Here is a 16,205-nt window from a genome sequence, read left to right as displayed (position 1 = left end):
CTCTCCCTAACCAGAATATAAACTTCATGAGAGCAGAGAATGTCTGTTTTGTTACTGCTATTTCCCCAGGACCTAGAACGCAGGCACTTAACACTCAAGAAATACAGCCATGCGTCATTACGTGATTTCATCATTGTGCAAACACCATAGAGTATACTTACACACACCTAGATGGTATAGCCTATCACACACCTAGGCTATAAGGTGTGGCTACCATCATATATGCAGTCCATCACTGAGCAAAACATCATTATGTGGCACATGACTGATCTGTTCAATGAATGCTGTCCTTTTTACCTTGCCCTGCCTATCTCTACCTGAAAGTCAAGCAACATAACCCATGAAGCTGTCCCAGATAGTCCCAGTGAGCAATGATCTCTCCTTCCTCTGCATACAATAGTATTTTATATCTTTCTTATAACACTTTCTACACTTTACCCCTGTGCTAAAATTATGGGTCTTATCATGTCTCATTTTTTTTGTATGCCCCACAGCATCCTAGCACAATGCTTGGCACACAGTATCTACAGAACAAAGATCTGTCAAATTAAACTGATAAAAAAAACAATATTACATACAATTATGGGTACATATTTAGAAACCTGGTACCATGCTAATTTTCTAGAGAATGTACTCATTCATATTATGTATCACTAGCCCAGGACATTACTACTGCAGTTCCATCTACTCAGCATCTTCCTCCTGCAGTGAGTATTTTGTAAATAGTAAGCATCTTTCTTAACTGTTCTGATTCATTTCTCAGCACTATAGGCTGTCAAATCAATGTCAAGTACCTGATCCAATGCCCTTATGCTTTCTACCCAAATCTTTCTACTCTGTGTCCAATTATCCACACACTAACCTAAGCTCTTCACTCAGTTTTGCCCACCTGTTCTTACTTACAAGTCAATCACACATGCTGTTTTCTCGAAGTGAAACATCCTTTATTATTTTCTACACACAAAAAAGTACATCTCTGCATCAAAATTCTAAGTCTCACTCCTCTTCCTAGAGGCCTTCCTGGGCAGCATTATCTATTTTGAGTCATTATTGCTTGGTCTAACAAATTAATTACTTAGTACTTGCTCTGTCATTTATAGTCACATTTATGTTAGTTAATTATATATGTTTGTATTAAATGTGGAGTAAAATCAAGGACCATTAACATGTAACAGGATAAGCATGTAAAAAAAGAAATTTGATTCAGTACTATAGTCTTCAGCATAACAAATATTAGTGGAAAATAGTGTAGCTGTAAACAGCACAGACTCTGAAGACAGACTACCTGATTCCAATTCCTGTCTTTGGTACTTATTAGCACCCTTTGACAACTTACTTAACTACATGTCCATCAGTTTCATCATTTTAAGTTAATAAAAAATTACATGAGTTAATATTCATAAAATCCTTTAAAAAGCATCTGGCACATAAACTCAATGATCAATTATACTGTTACAATTTCTATCCTCTTACTTTATAGGTGAGGATACTGAAGCTCAAAAACTGCCAAAAGTCATAAGAACTAGTAATTTGTAAAATCAGAGAGAAACACAGGACTCCTACCAGAAGAGTTCATCCATCTCACCATTTTACTCAATATTTTTTCAATAATTTGAAAAATAGTAAAAGTATTCAACATTTTTAGGTCTTAGGACCATTTTATGATAAAGAAAAAGTAGTAAGAAGATGAAAAAGAAAAAAGAGAGATACTTATACACTCAAGGATCAAGAAAAGAAGAAAGAAATATTGTAATAATTGAAGAGAGAACATGGACTTATGTTCATGTAAATAGGACAGGGAAGCGGTCCAGAGAACTGAGTTAATTTCAGGCTGAAGATAACCATCAGGCTTTATTCACCATGTAGGACAGGAAGATGTGGTAGTTTGCAATTTTTAATATCATTTCTTTTTAGCAGTTTAGAAAACCTTTTCTGTTCCATCAAAAGCTCATCTCTCTTCAAAATCAAAAGGTGTGTGAAATATTTTGACTTTGCACATGGACAAAAGAATCACAAATTTCAGAAATTTAATAATGAACTTTTAAGGATGTCAATATATTTAACGTCTACATTTAAAAGTCCTTTTATCCTTTATAAGTTTTCAACTTATAAGTCGTGTTTGGTTTTTGAGAAAACTTTTAAATGTCTAAAGATCATGTTCGGTACCATCATTATTTGACTGTCTTAGGCACTTCCTTAGATAAAGCCCAATGGTTACCTACAATACAAATTGTCCTAATAAAAATATTACATATTATATAACCTCTCACCCTACTCCCCAAAAAACCTCTAAATGAAAAATACAGACATGTAAGTCTATCAGGGCAGGAAATTACGTTTTATAAGAACACGATCTTTCAGAATATTTGTAAAACAATATGTGTCCCCTTGATTTTATGTACTTTGCTTACAGCTCGTCTCTTTCTGTAGTTTCTTCTCCTATAGTGGCAACCAATATATACCTCAAGCCAAAATAAATATGAATATCACTAACAGAAAAGCTCTGGTACCATATGGATATTTTGTGGAACTATACCACAAACGTAATTTTCTGAATTTTTTGTGTTTTAAATTTAAAATGAAAATAAAAAAGATAACCAATAGAGAATGAATATAGAAAGTAGATTCCAAAAAGAACACATGCTTTTGTAATCTGAATCCTATAGACTTCCACTTTAAAACTGAATAAAAGAGAGACTCTCAGAAATGAAGCAAGATTGCTCTAAGAACTATGAAACAAGGCAACAGAATAAAAGGCAGGGTAAAAATCCAAAAGAAATACACACTGTCAACCCAGCTATCAATTCCAACTTCTAAAAATGATTTAAGTTCCAGGAACTTCAGAAGAAGAGAGCAAATGGTAGAGACCACAATTCCTCAGTCCTTTAAACTACACATCCTTTCCAAGTTGCTTGATGATGCTGTGTTAAACAATGTGGGTTTTTCTCCCCTTCCTTCAAATACTGGCAATAGACACTAAATGTTTTGTACTCCACATTTTCACAAAATCAAAGTTTATGTGCTAAGTCTGCTTTAAAAGGTAGAGGCAGGGGCTGGCCGGTTAGCTGAGATGGCTGGAGCATGGTGTTGGTAACACCAAGGTCCAGTGTTCAATCCTTGTACTGGCCAGCCACCAAAAACAAAAATAAAATAAAAGGCAGAGGCAGGACAGCAGAAACTGAAGTTTGTTCCCTCTCAAACCATTATATACTGAGCCTGTCAACACCTTAATCTTAAAATTGTCTAGCTCTGTTACTTGAAGCCTATGCTACACTAAACTTTAACTTCTTTTTTTGTTTTTTTCCTTTTTTGTCTTTTTTACTGACCGGTAACGGGATCGCAACCCTTGGTGTCACGCCCGTACCGGGGACCGGCAACAGGATCGCAACCCTCGGTGTTGCACCCGCACGGCGCTCAGCCAGTGAGCGGGAACCGGTCTCCGCATGGGATCCGAACCCTCGGCGGGAGCGCCGCCACACTCCCAAGCGGTGCACTCTACAGTGCACCACCGGGCCAGCCCAAAACTTTAACTTCTTAAACTTTGGTTTGTGTAATGCCAAAAATAATTCTGGCCTATGAGTTCACCTTTAATTCTATATAGCTTTTTAACTGGCTTACTGAATTCCCTCTGCTGCCTGAGGATTCTGACAACCCTGTTCTGCAATACTTCATAGGCTCACATGATCCCAACTTAAACCCAGGCTGAGGTTCTTATCTTTAATGCTCAAAAGTTTTATCCCTTTACCAGGAAAGGGCATAAAACAAATTTATCTGACCAAATATTTACTCAGTTTCCTTCATCTTATCTTATTTTCTTTGCCCCAATTTATTCTACAAACATTTACTGACATCCAACCCAAACTGTGAAAAATGCTAACACTGGAGAAATGGATATAAGATTTTCTCTGCCCTGAAGGGGATCGTAGCCCAGTGAAGGAGATGAATATAGAAACAAACCATTTCTATAAAGTGTGAGAAATTCCATAAAAGAGCTTTATAAAAATTCTACAGGAAACCAAATGAAAAGGTGATGAAAGCCTTCACAAAGTGGTTAACATCTGAAATGGGTCTTGAAGAACAGCAGAGTAGGGTGAGAGTGTGTGTGTGTGTATGTTTTGAGATGTTGGAAATGTAGAAAGGGTAGAGAAAGCTAAGAGTAATGTTAACGTCTGACTGCAGCCAAAGTGTTGACTAAGAATATGTTAAAATATATAACTTAGTATATGAACTATAGCTCCCTTCCTCTTTCATTCTTGCAAATTAACTTTAACCATGAATGCACAAGTAAGAATTATCTTACAAACAACATACACACATTTAGAGATTTTGTGTACAAAGTGACTATTACATGGATGAAAGCAGGAAAAAAGCATTTTGAGGACAATGAAGAAAATTCAATGTAACCACAGTGATCATCTACAATAGAAGGAAACAGTTGTGTTATACAAAACTAGTCCTCAGTGTTGTGGATGCAGAAGAAAGAGTACCAAACTAAAACTCAGGATACCTGGACTCAAGTCTCAGACAACAACTGTGCCCTAATTATGACAAAACCTTTTACTTACTTCCTAAACTGCCCACATTACTCAAAAGAGTTAAGATCAAATAAAATAATGGGTTTGAAAAGTGCTCTGAAAAATATAAAATGCTGTACAAATAAAACCTTAAGCTTCCATAGGGTCACACTTGCTACACTGCAATGAACTTACTTTTAAAATCTGTATTTCCGACATATTCAACCTGTCACACTAAATTTATGATAAAGAGCTTTTACCCGTTCTACAGATCGTGCCCTCTTCTTTGGCCGAGTAGGCAGTGCATCTTCTTTCGGATTGGTGTCTATTGCCCAATAGGACCCCTAAAGGTAAAGAAATAAATTACATTAACAGTATATTACAGCAACCCTATAAGATTAAAACGAACTTTTCTAATCCTCTGCTCCAAAAGCAAACATTGTGTAAATATAACAGAAAAATAGCATGAAAAGAAACACCAGTTTTGAACAGAGAAAAGTAAAGTTTGTATGAGAAAAAAAGTCCATTTATAATTAAAGAAAAAAAATTATTTAAGATTAAGAACCGAAGTCCAAGAACTTCTGCCACAACCAAATTAAAAAACGAAATAATCAACCAAACACATTTCAATATATACTAATTCTTAATTGAACAGATATAATTATGTTCAATATTATCATATGACATCCAAGTCTAAAAGAATCATCTGTATAAAGACACTGTAGTTTCTGCACCCTGGGACCTCACAAATCTAAATGGTAAGTGAAACAATTTATAAAGACAAACTGCTTAAACACATTTTATTTAAGTACATCCTGAGAAGTAATGGCCTTTACATAAATTTTTTACTGTTAACCCTGTCACAATTTAACTATTTATTCTCTCTTACTTTTTGATACAAGTTCTCACACCATTCATTTGAAAACATGTATTGAGCACCTACAATGTTCCAGGTACTCAGAACATAGTCACTATGTGACTCCCCCCAAAAATACAGATCAAGCATAGACAGGTAGATAGATAAAAATATAGAAAAGCATATATCATATAGTCTACACATACTATACAGATGAGGAGCCAAAACTCACAAAGATAAAGTGGCCTGTCCAACCAAGGATATGAGAGCCAGGACCAGAAACAAGGTCTTGATCTGTATGTCACTTCTCCCTCAACTATTCTGCCTATATTTTCACATACACACACACACACACACACACACACACACACGTGCGCACATGGGGTGGGGTGCAAGAAACGAGTAAGAAAGGGAAAGAAGGGAGGGAGGGGGATGTGCATTTCAGAAACAGAAATACAATGTATGAGAGTACTTTGAGAAATCTGTGGAAAAATAGAACTAAAAGATGATACAAATCTTTCCATGAATCCTAGTTTTACAATTAACCTCAGTGATTGCATTCAAATTCAGTCTTTGCTTCTATTATTTCATTAATCCTCCTAGACTGCTTTTTCAGACAACATTTGACAATGAGGGTAAATAAAGCTCTCTACCAATTCTCACACTTTATGCCTGACATGAATTATCTGCTTATGGTTTCTTGAACATACCATTTTTGTTTCACACATCTGTGCCTGCCCTACATGCTGGTCTCACTACAGGTAACAGCCCACCTACCCCTGATAAACTCATATTCCCCCTTCAAAATTTACCTCAGGTATTATGTAAAGTGATCTTTCTCTGATCTTCCTGCCATATCCAAAAATTCAACACTCTCTCCCTCTGCAAGGTCTCTATACTTTCTACGCATTTAGACCACTGACTGCACTTAACATTACCGTTTTGTTTACAGTCTGTATCCCTCTGCCCTTTCCCAATCTAGGCTATAAATAAGTTCCTTAAGGGTAGGGACCATTTTACTCATTTCCATATCCACAATCCCAGACACAGAGCAAGTGCTCAATAAACATTTGTTGAAATGGGAAGAAAAAAAGTTGTTTAACAAACTGTGCCAAGAATGTCAGAGTACAGGATACGATACCAGGCCTTTTCAGATCCTAGTCAATGCAGGTCCCTGAGCTTTTAATCACCCAGTCACTGCTGGGGTATTCTTCTATGTTATCTTTTCAAAGCCATCACTGCAGATCAGCTAATGAGTCCACCGGACCTAACATAAATTTGCCAAGAACCATATAAAATGTAGATGCTTGTATTAGTCTGTTTTGTGTTGCTTATAACAGAATACCTGAAACTGGGTGATTTATAAAGAAGAGGGGTTTATTTGGCTTACGATTCGGGGACAGCTGCATCTGGCACGGGCCCAGGCTGCTTCTACTTATGGCGGAAAGTGGCAGGTAGCCAGCAGGTACAAGCAGACTACATGGTGAGAGGATGCAAGAGAAAGAGGAAGCAAGAGAGAGAGAGGAGGTGCCAGGGTTCTTCAAACAACAAGCTCTCACAGGAACCAACAGAACGAGAACTCACTCATTAATCCCCCCTCCTCCAGGGAGAGCATTATTAATCCATTCATGAGGGATCCACCCCCATGACTCAATCACCCTCCAACAATGCCACATTGGGGATCAAATTTCCACATGAGTTTTGGAGGGGACAACACATCCAAACTCCATCAATGCTACACAAAGTAATGAGTAAAAACAAAAACAGTGATTTCATGAGTAGGTTCAGCTAGAAAGTTTCAACATAAAGTAGGGAAATTAACTAATTTATGAATTATAAAAATTGAAAATAAAGCAGGAGGGAAAATAACAAAACTCACTGGATAATAGCTAAATAAAACCATTGTTTATGGAAGTGATAAATTCCATTGTTTTGTTTTGGATGGGTGTCTATATATGTATTAATCTGGGGGAACCATTCACTGTCTAAAACTTCAAACTAATTTGTTATCAAACATTTCAATAAAACTACAAAAACCAATATGTACCTGTTTTTCCACACAAAATATGATTGGTGTGGCTTGCCACAAATGGATCAACAACAGGGAAAACATTTATTCATAAACCTACCTACTACTATAAATTATGTACTCACAAAACCCTGACCACACTAATGCAAACACTAATGATTAAAACTATTCACAAAAGAAGTTGTAAAATCTTCCACCTAGTGGCTGTGACTAATATACTATCTGAGCTTCATATGTGAAATCACAGGTTTGGATTAAGGTACCTTAAAATTTCCCTTCTCAGATCAAAATCACAATGAGATAACACTTCACACCCACTCGCATACCTATTATCAAACAAACAAACAAAAAATAACAGTACTATACTGTCAAGAATGTGGAGAAACTCTTGTGCGTGGCTGGTGGGAATGTAAAATGGTGTGGACACTGTGGAAAATATTATAGTGTTTCCTCAAAAATTTAAAGAGAATTACCAAATAATTCAGCAATTCCACTTGTGGATATATACCCAAAAAAACTGAAAAGCAGGGACTCAAACAGGTATTTTGTACTCTCATGTTCACAGCAACATTATTCACAGTAGCCAAAAGGTGGAAGCAGCCCAAATGTTGCATTAACAGATGAGGAGATAAACAAAATATGGTATATACATACAATGGAATATTATTCAGCCTTAAAAGCGAAGGAATTTCTGATATATGGTACAGCATGGTTGAACTTTGAAGACATTATGCTAAGTGAAATATGCCAGTCACAGAAAGCCAAATATTGTATGATCCTGTTTATATCTAGCTACAGTAGTCAAATTCATAGAGATAAACAGAATGGTGGTTGCCAGGGAGTGAGGGGAGGGAGGGTGGACAGATATTGTTTAATTGGCACAGAATTGAAGTTTGAGAAGATGAAAAGATTCTGGAGATGAATAGCGGTGATGGTTGCACAACAATGTGAATGTACTTAATGCCGCTGAACTGTAAAATTAAAATGGTTCAAACGGTAAGCTTTACGTTATGTATATTCTACCAAACAAAACAAGTTCCTTTTTAAAAAGCAGTTATCTTTGCTCTTCCTTTTTAGATAATTTGTCAAAAATTGAACTGCCTTTTTACATAGCCAGTCAACAAACACATGCTCAATCCAATTTTCCTTCCCAGAAAGCCTACTCCTTTAAACTCATGTGGAGTAGGTAGGAAATATGTGGTTTTTGTTTGGATTTTTTTTTTCCTTTTTGTCTTTTTTCATGTCCGGCAACGGATCGCAACCCTCAGTGTCGCGCCCGCACCGGACCGGACCGGCAACGGGATCGCAACCCTCGATGCTGCGCCCACACCTCGCTCAGCCAGTGAGCGGGAACTGGTCTGTATGTGGGATCCGAACCCTCGGCGGGAGCGCCGCCACGCTCCCAAGCGGCGCACTGTAGCAGTGCACCACCGGGCCAGCCCTGTTTGGATTTATTTTTAAAATCAACTTTACTGAAGGATATTTAAACAGAAAATAAAATGCACCCATTTTAAGTGTATAATTCAATAGTTGTGACAATTGTGTGTGTATATATATATATATATATATATCCATGCAACTAACACCAAAATCAAGATGTAGAACATCTTCATCACCCTAAAATAATACTCCTTTGTGCGGCTCAGCAACCAATCCCCTCTTTTTTTGCCCCCCACCTCCATCCCACACAATCACCGATCTGTTTCCTGTAATTATAGATTCGTTTTGCCTTTTCTACAATTTCATATACATGGACTCAAATTGTCAAACTATTTTCTACTCTCACCAGCAATGTATGAGAGTTCAAGGGGTCCATCCGTCCATGCCAACATTTGATATTTTAAGTTTTTTTTCAATTCAGCCATTATAGTGATGCGTAGTTGTGCTTATGTGTTTTCCACATGCATTTCCCTAATGAATAATGATGTTGGACATCCTTGCATGTACAGTACTTATTTGCCATCAATATATATCTTTTGTTAAGTGTCTATTCATCTCTTTTGCCCATGTTTTATCTGGGTTATAAGAATTTTCCTATTTGTGTTAAAAGAATTTTTTATGTATTCTGAATAACAAATCTTTTGCCAGATATGTGCACTGTGAGAATTTTCTCCCAATCTGTGATTATCTGTTTGTTAACACTGACAGTACCTTCTCAGGATCAAGAAGATTTTAGTTCAATAAAGTCAAACTTACCACTTTTCTTTTTATGGCCTGTGCTTTTTGCCTATTTTTAAAAATTTTTTTTTGCCTACTCCAAAATGGCAAATATTTTTTTCAATGTTTCCTTCTATAAGTTTTACGTTTAGGTCTCTGATCTACTTAGAGTTAATTTTCTGTATAAGTGTGAGGTAAGGATCAATATTTATTTCTCTTCCACCCAGATACAGCATTATTTTTTGAAAAGACTACACCCTTTCCCAGTTGAAATTACATTGGTACCACTGTCAAAAATCAGCTGAATATTTATATGTGGGTCTATTTCTGAACTCTATTCTGTTCCATTAATCTACATGTCTATCCTTATGCCAATACCATGTTGTCTTGATTAGTATAGCTGCATAAAATTTTGAAATCAGGCAGTACATATCCTACAACTTTGGGGTTTTTTTTCAAACTGTTTTGCCCATTCTACGTCCTTTGCATTTCCACATTAATATGAGAACCAGCTTGTCAAATTCTTTAAAAAAAAAAAAAAAAAGGAAGCCTGCTGAGATTATTTTACTGGGATTGCATTAAATCTATAAATTAATTTTGGGAGGAATTACATCTAGCAACAAATGAGTCCTCCACTCCATAAATATGCTATATTTCTCCATTTGCTAAAGTCTTCCTTTATTTCTCTTGGTTTTATAGTTTTCCATGAACAGGTCTGCATATATTTTATAAAAATGTATTCCTAAAGAATTTCTTTACTGTGGATGCCACGGTAAATGGAATTGCTTTAACTTCATTTTCCAATCATTCCTTACTAGTATAGAAAATATTATCTTGACCTTCTGTATCTTTTGTGACCTTCTGTGACCTTGCTAGGCTCAAGTATTAGTTCTAGTAGCTTTTCCATAAATTCTTTAGGATTTTTTTTTTTTTCCTTTTTTTGTCTTTTTTACTGACCGGTAACGGGATCGCAACCCTCGGTGTCGCGCCCATACCGGGAACTGGCAACGGGATCGCAACCCTCAGTGTTGCGCCCGCATCGCGCTCAGCCAGTGAGCAGGAACCAGTCTCCACATGGGATCCGAACCCTCGGCGGGAGTGCCGCCACGCTCCCAAGTGGCGCACTTTCCAGTGCGCCACCGGGCCGGCCCAATTCTTTAGGATTTTCTACATATGCAATAAAATTGTCTGCAAAATAAAGAAAGTTTTACTTATTATTTTTCAATCTGGATGCCTTTTATTTCTTTTTGTGGCCTTACTCCATTGGCTAGGACCTCTAATAGAATGTTGAATAAAAATGGTTGAATACAAACAGCCTTGCTTTGTTCTCAGTCTCAGAGGCAAAGCATTCAGTGTCTCATGGTTAAGTATGACATAAACTACAGCTTTTTCATAGATGCCTTTAATTAAGTTAAAGAAATTCCTTTTTATTCCTAGTTTGCTGAATGAGTATCAAATTTAGTCAAATATTTTTTCTACACCTAAGATATAATTTTTCAGCTTTCCTTCTACTCACACGGAAAGTTACATCAATTGGTTTTCTAATTTTAACCTGCATTGTATTCCTGGGACAAATCCTACTCGGTCATGGTGTACTCTCCTTTTTACACATAAATGAATTCAATTTGTTAATTTTTCATTACGGATTTCTGGGTTTATGTTCACAAAAGATATTGGTCTGAAGTTTTTATTTCTTGTCGTTTGACTTTGGTATCATGGTAATGCTGACCTCATGAAATGAGTTAAAAACTGTTCCTTCTTCCATTTTTTTTTTTTTTTTTTTTGGTAAGAATTTGTGTAGGATCGGTGTTCCTTTTTCCTTAAATGTTTCAGCTTCTGATTTCACTGCTTTTTGTTTGTTCATTTTCTATTTCATTGATTTCCCCTCCTGACTTTATTATTTCCTTCCTTCTACTTACCTTTTTTTTTTTTTTGAACAGTAAGGGGATCGCAACCCTCGGCACAGTATTGTCTGTGCCACGTTCAGCCAGTGAGTACACCAGCCATCCCTATACAGGATCCAGACCTGCAGCCTCAGTGCTACCAGCGCCGCCCTCTCCCAAGTGAGCCGCGAGCCAGCCCCTTCTACTTACTTTAGATTCAATTTGCTCTTATTTTTCTAACTTCTCATTGTACGTGCTTAGGTAACTGATTTTAGATCATTCTTATCTTTCTTTTAAAAACATGTAAACCTGTAAGCTTCTTTCAAAATACTGCTTTAGCTGCATCTCACAAAGTTTTGTATGTTCTGCTCTCATTATGATTCAGTACAAAATATTTTCCAATATCTCTTATGACAACTTCTCTGATTCAGAGATACTTTAGAAATACATTATTTAATTTTTAAATAGTTGGGGATTTCTAAATATCTTTTTGTTACTAATTTCTAATTTAATTCTGTTAGTCAAAGAACATATTATCTAAGACATCATACTTTAAAAACTACTGAAACTTGTTTTGGCATATGGTCTATCTTGGTGAACATTCCCTGTGTATTTGAAAAGAATGTATATCCTGCAGTCAATAGGTGTAGTGTTCAGACCCATAATTACCTTTTTGTCTAGTTGTTCTAGTATTTGCTGAGGGACGTGTATTAAAATCTCCAGTGATGATTGTGGATTCAACTATTTCTCTTTATAGTTCTAACAGTTTTGTTTTGATTTTTTTTTTTCCTTTGGAAGCTGTTTTTAAGCACACTTCATTTATAATTCTTAGGTGTTCCTGATGGATTGACCTTTTTTGGCTATCTCCAACATGCCATTCAGTGAATTTTTCATTTAGTTATTGTACTTTTCAGCTCTCCCATTTTCATTTGGTTCTTTTTTGTATTTTCCATCTCTATGTTGAAATTCTCCACCTGTTGATTAATTTCTTGAATTTATTTTATGTTAATTCATTGAACGTATTTATAATGACTGTTTTAAAATTAATGTCTCCTAAATTCACTACCTAAGGCTACTTGCTCCATCTGACTCAGGAGCTTAGATAACTTCAATTTTTACCTGAGCCAAACTGATACCTGTCTCTTTCACTTCCTGCCCTTCTAAGCAAGCTGTCCATGAAGTTTTCCCTGAGTAATGCACTGCACTGAACTCCAACAAATATACTTCAATATTTAGAAGGTCATATTGTATACTGAAGAGATCGTCTATTAAAACCCATAGACCTGGATTAAAATCCCAGATCTGGCTGGGTAACCACTTAACAAACCTTTATGTACTTTCCCATCTCTATTTCATAAAAATTATCGTGAGAATTAACCTAAGAATAAATGGAAAAACTAGACATCACTATTTACCATCTGTGTCCAATGGACACTTTTTGTTTGATAAGTCATTTTACAAATACTTTACAGAATAAATGATGAAAGGATAGTGAGAACAACCATTATGAGATATTTTAAAAGAAATTTAAATATAGCAAACCAAACTTTTCCATAGTTCATATATATTACATTTCATATATTTTATATATTTAAATTTTCCTGGTTTTAAAGGTATATGTACCAAAGTGGTCAACATCTTTTGTATGCAACTACCTGTTCATCAACTGACATGCATGAAACTAAAACCAATTTAGCTCCTGTAAATACTGATTCCAGACTTCAAGTACACCTAATACAAAGTCATAATGCTCTGTACTCTATTAGGTCTTCCTGTACTTATATTTTCAAAATGCAATATTTATGGGATTTCTGATGGCTCATAATTTTGTTGAAGGTTAGCCACCTCCGCTCCACAATTGCAAAAAACATTTTCATATTTAAATTAATAAATACCAAGTAAAATAATAAATCCAATTAACTCTTTCAATTTTATAGCAACTATTTTCTTGTAAGCACTCATGTATAAACACCTGATTTCACAGTTTGTCCACTTATGAACCATATCAAGTAAATTTTGGTGCACAAACATCACTGAAGATGAAAAAATACTGTCACATGTCCTTTTAGCAAAACAGGATGATTCAGATTGTAGTCGCAAAACAGTGCCTGACGAAGATTTTCTTGTTGAATGACTAAATAGATGAGAATAGCACGTATCTTTTTGTTCTTAGAAATGTATCACTAAGGGCCGGCCCGGTGGCGCACTGGAGAGTGTGCCGCTTGGGAAGCGCGGCGGCGCTCCCACCGAGGGTTCGGATCCCATGTGGAGACCGGTTCCTGCTCACTGGTTGAGCGCGGTGCGGGCGCAACACCGAGGGTTGCGATCCGTTGCCGGTCAGTAAAAAAGACAAAAAAGGAAAAAAAAAAAAAAGAAGAAAAAAGAAATGTATCACTAACTCAGTATTTCTTGAGTTTCAGAAAGTTAATCTAGGATATAATCAACTCAATTTCACCATGATAATTAGAGTCTAGAGTGTTGTGGTCTGTCTCTTTGTATTTATCTTCTGATTCAACCGATAATGGTAAACCATGTTTCTCTGTCAATTCTCTTTGTCATTACAGGCAAAAAAAAAATCAAAATTCTCAACTATGTTCAATGAAAGCTAAAAGAAAAAAAAAGACAAGATGGTATCTATAGAAACTTTTTAATACCTTCTTGAAAGATGACATAACACTCTGGGCAACACAATAAAAAAAGTGAAGTATAATAGTGATTATTTCATAACTGACTCATCCTTTTACATAGTAATTGCAAGATAGAATAAATTTTATTCTATTTTTTAAAAATACACAAAATTTCTATTTGTTCTTTGAAAGACTTCTAAGAAAAAATAAAGTCATAAAATATTTATCTTTACAATTAGTTAGAACTGCTCAAAATAGATATTTAAAACTAAACTGGGTTCAATGGATCCTGATGGTATATTGGTGGTTAAACAAAATACATATGAAAATATTTCCTCTTTCAGTATGTGACCTTACATTGTTTTATATTAATCTTAAATTTTTCTTCTCCTACAATTTCTATCAAAGAGCAAGCACACAAATATTAGGCAAATCTTAAATTTAAAGGGCTGAAAAGGACCTTTAAAATCACCTTCTATGATTACTAAGGAGAATAATTACTGAAGAGTGTTATGCCTAAAAAAGGTAAGTCACTTGGTTAATTGCAAAGCTTTATCCTTTCATTTAGCATTTTTTGCATTCCTACTTTGCACAAGAAAAGGCAAGCGACAAATAACAGTATCCAGAATATTATCAAAAAGAAAATGCACAGACAACAAGCTATGCTTAGGACATAATCATCAATATTATCTAACCCAACAACTGGGAAAATGACACATGTTGAATCAAACTGGCTAAATTTCTCAAACTTTTGGTAGATACCAGAAAGGTAAACAATCCTTCTCTTAATGATAGTTTATCAAGGGTTGACCACGTGCTAGGCACCACAACGCTAACACCAGGAATACAGATTTTAAAAAAGGGGGGGCCCTCATCCTCAAGTGTGAGGAGAGAGACAGAAAAGATATATGCATGGTTACTTTCTCATCTTTATTGCTCAAATGTCACTTTCTCAGAGCCTACCTTGCTCACTCTTTTGAAAATTGCAATCCACACCACAGTCCACCTTGCCCTACTGTATATTTTTTCTACAGCATTTATAATTGTGTGACATTCTATATAATTTATGTATTTGATTTGTTTAATGTCATTCTTCTCCCATAAGACCATAAACTCCTCAAAGGCATGGATTTTTGTCTGTTTTGTTTGTTGGTGTATCCTAAATGCCTAGAGTAGTGACTAGTACATAAAAGATAAGTAAATTATCACCATACAGTGTTAACACCAGTAAGATGAATCTTTAAGGATCATCATGCTTAGATATAGTGAGAAGAAGAGAATAAAAATACTTTTAGGCAGAGAAAAGAGCCCACACTCAAAAAGCATTTTTAACCTGGAATTCATGAACTCCCTGAGGGGTCTACAGACAGAACTCATGGGCTCCATCATACACTTGGATAAGAAAATAAATGCTGAAATTCAGCATTTCCTTCCATTATGAATGTTAAGAAGCAAATCACAGCAATATTACCAGTACCTGAAAATCAGTTTATTTCCTATCACATTAATAGTTTTTGCATATATTTCAAAATGTCATTTACAGTCATTACTACTTACAATTTTTGTTATTTAATTTTACCAAGGAAGCATATAAATTACTGTCATAAATTTGTTTTAATATTTTTATAACTTTTAATATAATTACTTATCTTTTTAATCCTATTTGGGTTTATGCCTTTAAAAATACTATTCTGAGAAGGGGTCCACAAGCTTGACCAGAACTACCAAATGAAGCCACAACATAAATAAACATTAGAAACTCTAGTACAAAAGTCATAGACAGGGCCGGCCCGGTGGCGCACTGCTACAGTGCGCCGCTTGGGAAGTGCGGTGGCGCTCCCGCCAAGGGTTCGGATCCCACATGCAGACCGGCCGCTCACTGGCTGAGCGAGGTGCGGGCGCAACACCGAGGGTTGCGGTCCCGTTGCCGGTCCCGGTCCGGTGCGGGTGCGACACTGAGGGTTGCAATCCGTTGCCGGTCACGAAAAAAGACAAAAAGGAAAAAAAAAAGTCATAGACATGTGAGAGAGAATAAGATGCTAAGGAAACTGTTCATTTGATTAGGTTAAAAAAAACAAAAAAAAAAAAAAAAAAATTTTTTTTTTTTTGTCTTTTGTTTTTTTTTTTTTTTTTTAAAGA

General features: G+C 35.9%; 1 protein-coding gene across 4 annotated transcripts in view; it reads right to left on the bottom strand.

The window, feature by feature from the left end:
* Window positions 1–16,205, bottom strand: part of FOXJ3 (forkhead box J3) — a 141,567-nt gene that overhangs the window by 42,513 nt on the left and 82,849 nt on the right. For all 4 annotated transcript variants that reach the window (XM_008583106.1, XM_008583109.1, XM_008583107.1 and 1 more), the window contains one exon: window positions 4,775–4,858. In XM_008583106.1, the coding sequence (XP_008581328.1) occupies window positions 4,775–4,858 (84 nt within the window). The remainder of the gene's footprint in view (window positions 1–4,774; window positions 4,859–16,205) is intronic.

Source organism: Galeopterus variegatus, unplaced genomic scaffold (assembly GCF_000696425.1).
Source record: "Galeopterus variegatus unplaced genomic scaffold, G_variegatus-3.0.2 Scaffold2833, whole genome shotgun sequence".
In the NCBI taxonomy this organism is placed as follows: Eukaryota; Metazoa; Chordata; class Mammalia; order Dermoptera; family Cynocephalidae; genus Galeopterus; species Galeopterus variegatus.
The sequence above is the reverse complement of the archived record's forward strand: the minus strand, read 5'-3'. Positions and strand labels throughout refer to the sequence as shown.